This window comes from Dermacentor albipictus, chromosome 7 (genome assembly GCF_038994185.2).
Source record: "Dermacentor albipictus isolate Rhodes 1998 colony chromosome 7, USDA_Dalb.pri_finalv2, whole genome shotgun sequence".
Classification (NCBI taxonomy): Eukaryota; Metazoa; Arthropoda; class Arachnida; order Ixodida; family Ixodidae; genus Dermacentor; species Dermacentor albipictus.
Window position 1 is genome coordinate 19,881,503 of NC_091827.1, and position 8,215 is coordinate 19,889,717.

The 8,215-nt window shown below is 45.3% G+C and overlaps 1 protein-coding gene across 1 annotated transcript; it reads right to left on the reverse strand.

The window, feature by feature from the left end:
• Positions 1–2,535: 2,535 nt before the first annotated feature.
• Positions 2,536–4,357, reverse strand: LOC135896356 (THAP domain-containing protein 1-like). The gene is made up of 4 exons (XM_065424740.2): positions 4,264–4,357; positions 3,992–4,195; positions 3,231–3,324; positions 2,536–3,140 (listed from the first exon to the last, which is right to left on the reverse strand). The coding sequence occupies exons 2-4, from the start codon at positions 4,142–4,144 to the stop codon at positions 2,536–2,538; spliced, it is 852 nt and encodes a 283-aa protein (XP_065280812.1). The 5' UTR covers positions 4,145–4,195; positions 4,264–4,357.
• Positions 4,358–8,215: the final 3,858 nt, after the last annotated feature.

Below are 8,215 nucleotides of genomic sequence, written 5' to 3' on the forward strand. Positions count from 1 at the left end.
GGGGTGGCGGGGGTCGGAAGACTAACCCCCAATCCCCCCCCCCCCCCTTCCTCAGACGGCGGCCAGTCCTTGCTTTGAGGCGGCGTGTTCGGCCATCCGGACGATGCCTGCCCGCCGCGCCGCCGTTCAGGGTGGTGACAGCCCCGCGGAGCCGCCATATTGGTTTGAAGAAGCGCCTCGCGCGCCCGCCGAGCTATCGTTGCAGAGGGCAGGATTCTCACCAATCGCATCGGAAGCTGAAAATTTCTGGCATGTGTGGAATTATGCTTTCGTGCTGAAATACAGAGCTCATATTCTGTTGTAAAAAAGCACAGTAGTCATGTTGGCAGAGCGCTGCGGTGTTACAAGGAGAGGCGATTGGCGAGTCGGAATGTTAATTGAGTTTTCACTGTCGCAATATTATTTCGTTTGGACGGTGGAAAATTTTTTGACAAAACCGTTTGAGAAATTACACAACGCTTATCTGTTCACGTGTTGGTAGGCTCCCTCGAAACTTTGAAGCACATGTTTCGTTTGCTGCGTTTAACAGCAGTTCACGGCCTTATATCACAGAGTCCCAGCCGTATTTTTATTTCACAGTGATCCTGTACACGATGAGTCTAGATTACACATGAGCTACAATTTTGAGCTTCCAATTAGTGTATTGGTGGCATAATAGCACTCTGCATAAGCATATCTCTAAAGCAAATGCGGAGGTTTAAATATGTTTTTAATGACAGCGGTCGTTTCATGCACTCAGTGAGGTTTACAGAAAACAGGTAGCTTGCGAAAATGTATATAGACTTTGCAACATAAATTTTATTCAAGGTTAGCACCAGCGACTGTCTTGCTGCCATATCCGTCACATGAATCATCAGGCTGCATCAGCCAACGCAAATAGATGCGTACCCTCAGCGTTACAAAGCGCTCAAGTAGTCTTTTGTTCAGAGTGGGGTGGTCACTGCAGTGCACCGAAAAAGGAGGTACACATTCTTCCAGGATGCGCCTCAAAGTTTTCATGGGGCTTTTCAATCGGCATATGTCACTTTCCTCAGAAAACTTTTTGAAGGCACTCTCCCAGCTTTCAACGAGGCTCAGTACTCCTCGACTAACGTAAGTAAGGTTCCTTCCACCACTCACATATTCCTTCATTTGTACAAGAGCATGTTCCTCTCCTACTTCTTCTGCAGTAAGCGCATTTGTGCACACAGCACAAGAAGTTACAGATGACAGCAGTGGCCTCACCAGAAACCCTGCTAGATGGGCCACAATGTTGCTTTCAATATGAGAAAGAGGCTGAAGATCTTCAAAATCAAAATCATTTACGTCAACTGGGACTTCTTGCTGTACGTGCCTAATTTCCGCAGAAAAAATGTCTACGAGGTACTCACTGTCATCAATGTCATAACTGGTGGATTTTGGCACTTTCAAGAACTGGCTCACGGAAAGAACCTTTATGGCATTTTTCACGTCATATGGACTCGGGACTGGTTTCAGCATTCTTATAACAGAGAATAAGTTCTCCAGGCAGTCCTGTGCAAACCGTCCTGCTAATACAAACTTGTATCCACATTCCTTCAGGAGAAAAATGTGCAGCTGCAAAATAACATTCGTCGACATAACAACACCTGCCTGGCATGGCTTCCATACCTTCTTCACACCAATGCTTAGGCTATTAATGACCTCAACAGTGAGGTTTAGCACTGAAATTGCTTCGCTGTATTTCTCTTCATTCATGAAGCTAAGAGCCACAACTGGGTGGCGAGCTGTCATCAGGGAGTACCACTTTGAGATCAGTTCAAGGAACCACGCAGTTGTCTCAGCTTCAGGTGGTAGTAGCCGCTGCTCGATATAATACCGAATAGCTGCAGGCGACTCTCTAAATAATTGTACAGCTATTCCTACTTTCATTTTTGTAAAGTGCCCAGTGGACACATGCACATGGGTTAAATTAGGTGCAACTTGTAGCTGATCGCTATCTAAGTTCAAAAGAGCCTCAACGTGTTCGACTGTTATTTCAGTTGTCGGTAAGTTGAACCGTGAAACTATCTCGCTACTCAGGTGCATCGGATCTTTCCGAACAAAATGTCCCCTCACGTTCTTCAGCACATGGGCAGGGTCTGGCATAAAATGTAGTGTCTCGTTGCTTATGAAGGGATGCGGCACACTGGACATTGTAACAGCGTTGCGAGAGCTGCTTAAGTTCAGTGACCTCCACATCGCGCGGTTGGAGCTTCCCATGTCAGAAGTGACACACCGCACACGAAGGCCAATGTCTGTGCAGAGCTTGATAAGGTGGAATACGAAGTCCTTGAGCACATCTCCACTGACGTAAGTACCTGTGTAATGAAAAGCAATTACTTGTTTCCAACGGGTATTTGTGCCACCCACCATAAAGACAAGCGCATGCTTTGCTGGCTGGTCAGATGAAGGCAATGTTATCATTCCAAGCAGAATATCGTTGCCACGGTCAAGTTCTATCCCACTCCGGATTTCCATCTCATCAAGAAATAGTATGCAATCTTTTTCAATATCTTTCATTGAAGACATTTTTGTTTACATTGCAGACAATATTTCATGCAGCACGCCAGGCTTGAAAGACAGATGCTGCAATCTTCTACATAGTGTGCGCCGTGATGGCAGGGGGTAGCCTTGCTCTATGAGGAGGTCATAACCTGTACCTCCACAGGCGAACTTGAGTTGCAGTGCCTTTTTTACTGTGTCGGCACTCCACGTGCGACATGTTCTATCCTGCCTTTCTAGAGCTGTCTTCTGGTCTTCGTTCAGATAGTTCAAGTTGGCAGTCAACATTGTGACCTTTGTTTCCAGCTTGGCTGCTTGCCTCGTAGCAGTCCTCATCTTCTTTTTAGCGACAGACAGACTTTCCTTAAGCTGAGAGTTTTTCTTCTGCATGTCCCGGAGAGCTTTCCGCATTTCGCTTGTTGACAGTGAGTCAACGTCCAGGATGTCACAGTGCTCCTCCTGTTCCTCTTCTTCTGTGCTATCACTGATGCAGAGTTTACCTGTGTCTAGCTCCTGATCGTTGGGAGATGAAGGTCCGGGTGAGGCAATATCTGTCGACTGAAATGATTCGGTAGCTGAAGTTGCAGAATCAGCTAAACTTCGTCGCCTCACAGGAGGTTTCCTGCATTTCGGTTGCGCTGCATGGAGAAATAAAGGCATTCATATTCAATACGCATAACGCTTGTAATTGGAAGTAACACAGTGACTCACAAGAAATCATTACTTACGTCTAAAATCAAAGAGAGTCGGAACTGCAGTAGACTTCAGCAGCCGCCGCCAGTCTTGTCTGGCATTTTCGTACTGGTCAGGCTCAAAGTGACGCTAGAAAATGTTAACACGGAAGCAATCTTAGAGACAAGCAGACCACACATGCAAGCACACAGAGTAAGCGGGACAGGCTCTTCATGCAGAGGCACTTATATTCACGAAAGTGTCATATTGACACCACCGAGCTGATCACTGCTAACATTTTGGTTATTTACAGGGATGCTGAAACAAATTCGCATCATCGAACTTTCGGCTTATACCACCGCGATTATTCACGTACCGCTATCAGGATAGCAGTGAAGGTGCACTGAGTCGCGACACGTTGCGCGCACAAAGTAGAGCGACATAAGCATGTGCACCTGCAGCTGCAAACAAATAAGACAGAACAGTAAAGGGAAAACTACCGAAGGCACCTAAGTCTCCCTACATAGGCTTTCCAAAAATATATGACTAAATAATGCAGCGTAATCAGCAATTTAATTACAATTAACTAACAGTAATTAATTGAAACCTAATGATCGCAGCGTAGTTATACTGGACATAAGCTATCCAACGATATAACACTTGCGGCTGTATACTAAACATAGGCTGCACAGCCACCGCGGACACCTTCTGTACACGTCACGTATGAAGAGGAAATGCTACGCGTTAAACGACGGCCGACCAACTTAGACAACTTCCCTATCAAACTCCGAGGCACAAGCAAGCTTCGATCACATACCTCGCATATCTTAGATGTGTCAGTCGCTTTCCACTTCTCCCGCTTCACTTGAGCCTCCCACTTCTTTCTTCTCTCAGGGTCTCGGGGAAACCGAAAAGTCCGCAGTCCTTTTTTCCATGAGCCGGTGCACAGCGGAACGCAGCAACCCGTCATTCTCTTATCTTGTTCACCCACCCACGGGTGAACGATAAGAATACTGTTACACTGCAAGAGCGTGTGCGAAAATGTTTTCAATGTCGGTTGCTCACGAGAGCACGAAAATGCCGCCTCACCAACTCGTCGACCGCACGGGAGACACGAGCAGCGGGCAGCAACGTCGAACCAATATGGCGGCGCGTCTGCCGAACGGCGGCGCGGAGCGGTACAAAGGCTGTCACCACCCTGGAACGGCGGCGCGGCGGGCAGGCATCGAGGCACCCTAATCCGGACGGCCCAGAGCTGCTCCTCTGGGTCTAAGCTGAGCAGCAATGTCTCCCGCTGCTCGGCCGTAGAGTGTAGTACTTCCGAAGGATGTGACGAACTCCCTGATATAAGTTCGCTGACTTTGGCTTCGTTTCCATGAGCTCGACTCGAGCGAGTCGAGTCGAGAGTCTAGCTGACCAGCCCGACCCGATCGCGCCGGCATTTTGACCAACGGACTGGGCGAAATCACTCCGACAGTTCGGTCTACCACCGGTAGCTGGCGGGTCGAGCGAATTTGTCTCGAGGCTCGCTCGGTGGGCCACTAGCTTTTACGCGAACCCGATAACCGGATTTCGGCCCGACAAGCCGACTCGACACGATTTCATTAGGTTCGCGTAAACGTAGCTTTTGATGTACACCCGTGAGCAAAAGTATACGGACCACGGATTGCGCGCTGCAAAACTCATTTTCTGCTCTGTCAGTTAGCGGAACTTAAAGCCTGCACTCCAAACTTGGCATTACGAATTTTCTAGTGCACTCAACAGTTTCCGTTTAGGCGTGTTAATTACGAAGTTCTGTTTCTTCTGCGATCCTGTGGTCCGTATACTTCTGCTCACGGGTGTACGAGTTGATCGGATTGGTTATTAGTGCCGAATTCGGCAAAAACGAAATGACGAATTCCAGAGTGGACCGATCCGGAAACGAAAAACACCGCCGGGAGGAAAAAAAATATTCGCCTTCACAAAATTGGAAGTGATCACATGGTGTGGCAGTATATGACCACATCGAATCCCACTACAGTTGGTCAAACAGCAGGGCCGAAAGAGCAAGCCACAGTTGACTTTTCTTTATTACATGTAAAACAAAACAAGGTGTATTAGAAAGTTGACTAACGCCGTTGATCAAGTAATTATAACAACGAACATTCAAATTAGATGGCGTGGAAGCAGGATGAATAGGATCTATAACGGCAAAGGAGATAAGGGTAAGAACTCACACAGGCCAATCACAGTAACGTCGGTGAAATACAGAAAGAACGCACGCCATACAAATCGAGCTGTCAGAGTGGGTGGATAAAAATGGCATATCGGGGAAACTACAGAATGAATTCAGGCCAGGCCGACGCTCAGAGAACAATATCTTTGTACGATTCCTCCGACCTCATTGCATGGGGATTTCAATACCCTGGAGTGTAAGACCTTTTTTTTGCTAGCATTTCTAGATATTAGGGGAGCTTGTGAAAACGTGGACAGAGGTGTCCTTTTTGTTTTGTCTTTCTTTTTTTCGCCTGGTTCGTCACGCAGAATACAATGCCGGAATGAAATTGCATTGTAAGCATGGCGGACCGTTGCATGAAGATATATATATATATATATATATATACAGCAAAAGCGACTTTAAGATGTATTATCCTTTAGCAAATGTTCGTATAGTCTTCGGGTTGGTCACTTCTCAACTGCACCTGTGTGTGCAAAAGTGTGATACCCATAATTAAGTACAGTTTCGCAGACTGTCTTTGTCCCATGGCATGCACGTCCTAAGTGGACGACGGGTAAGCGCTGCAGACACTATGCTATATAATAATATATGCTACGGTGTGATGTGCAGTCGCAGTAGGATGCCCTCAAATGCGAAGACACATACGCCAGCTTTGTCCGTCAACGAGTACAAATCATAGTTACACTAGAAGCATAGCGCGGTAAGTACGGTCGACAAAGACTAGGCAGGACAAGCGCTTGTCCTGTCTAGTCTTTGTCGATCGTACTTGCCGCGCTATGCCTCTAGTGTAACTATGTATTACTAACCAGCCCAAGGCTATACTCTTCTGGTGTACAAATCGCCTGGGAAAGCCGGAAGATGCACAAAACTTTTAGAATTTCACCGAGTAGAGAAGCAAGCATTCCCACTGCCTCCATTCTAACTCACGCTTTATGTTAAGGGAATAGAAAAAGAAAAGAGGAATGGAAAATACTAAATTAGGTATTGATTTATCTTACATTCGTACAAGCGGGCAGCTGCAGATGTTTCAACCGAGGGTACCGACAAATATAGTTGACACCGGAGGAAATTTAGTGAGGCTGGCGAATACGAGTCGACATAAAGCACTACATTGCGGCCTAAATTTTCTTTTTACGTGGAGAAGTCGGGAATATGGTATTTAAAGAAGGAACGAGTAATGCATTAATCAATTCAACGCGTCTCGTACTCCTAGTCAAGTAATACAAATACCTCGTTGTGCATACATAAAGGAAGGAAATCCCCACTCAAACATCCGCCAAAAACAACTGAGGGTGATGGGAAAGCAGAACGGGGGCGGCTGTAATAAAAGCTCATGCAGATTCAACGCACACGTTAGAATATGTGGAGCAAAGCTTCAGTAAAGTGGTTAATTGACTAGTTTACAGCTAACAACGATGCATACAATTTGATGATGACAGGTGTATGCACAGAAGTGTGTGACACGTTTCAAGCAGCATTCAGGGATTCTGTACCACATGTGTCACAACGTAAATATCACAATGGGCATTAGAGATATATCTGTGAGCCGACATATATAATACATGCACGTTGTATGTTGTAATCGTACATTGTAGAACATGCCCCTACTGGAGGATTGGCCAAGAACCCAGTGGCATGTACTGAGGGGCTAAGTCGAAGAAAAATAAAGTAAATCAAATAATCCGTTAAATATAGTTGCCTGTGAGCCGTCATTATACATGCAGATTTTATGCTGGAAGTTAAACATATTGTTACGCAGAACAGAGCTTGAGATACGTGGTCAGCGTACAAGGTTTGTGCGAGCCGATTGGTGAACATCGTCATATAATGATAATATATATATATATATATATATATATATACATTGTTGTTTTGAAGCAGCATAGAAATTGCTTAACTGTCGTTTTTTTTTTTCATCTAGAAACTAGGGAGGGGTTCTGAAAGAGGGGGACTGTTTGACAGGCTCACATGCGGTCATCTCTTCAGAAATTGATATCTTTAATTGAAGGTACTTGCATTTTGATCGCATAAGCTGATCATGTGATATATTCGTGACTTTTAAGCCGTGTCGCCAACACACGTATCTACGGAATCTTAAAACAGTAGGTATTATGCACAGGCAAAAACGAGCTGCAGAGATAACAGGTGGTGGGCACAAATAGTCGTAACATTACTTCTAATGTTTTTAAGCCTTCAAAATATATTTTCGTTCCTAGGCGGCCCGCAGGCGTAAGTACAGTAAGCAGTTATAGAGGGTGATCATTTTTGAAGTTTTACGGAATTTTTAAATGTCGCTTGTTGCAGATAACATAATTCCTATAGTTCTTGAGCTGGATTATTCAGGTAGGGGGACATTACTTGCACGTGAACTCGAAATACATACTTAAGTAATTAACAAAATGCACTAATTGTGTTTTAATTAATTGCTTAGTTTACGGCACATATTTCAATTTACAAATTTTACCCGGTGAGCTTGCAAGGCGTATCCACATGGAATGGATTTCCAGGATGACACCAATTTCGATATATTATTTCCCGAAGTTTAGGACGAAGTAGTTACTTTCGTGCTTCTGTGCATAGAATACCATTTTCTTTAAAAAGTAAGTGGAACAACAATGCATTTTTACGGCGACTTTGACGGCGCATATCTCGCCCCCGTCGAAATCCGTCTGCCGCGGTCGGGATAAACCCGTTACCACGAGCAGTGCAATAGCCGCATATTTAAGCTACCGCGGCGGGTATTTCTGCGTTTTATACGTATTTGAATGTAGTAGGATACAAATTAAAAAAAAAGAATACAGCAGTTCAAGGCACCCAGACCGC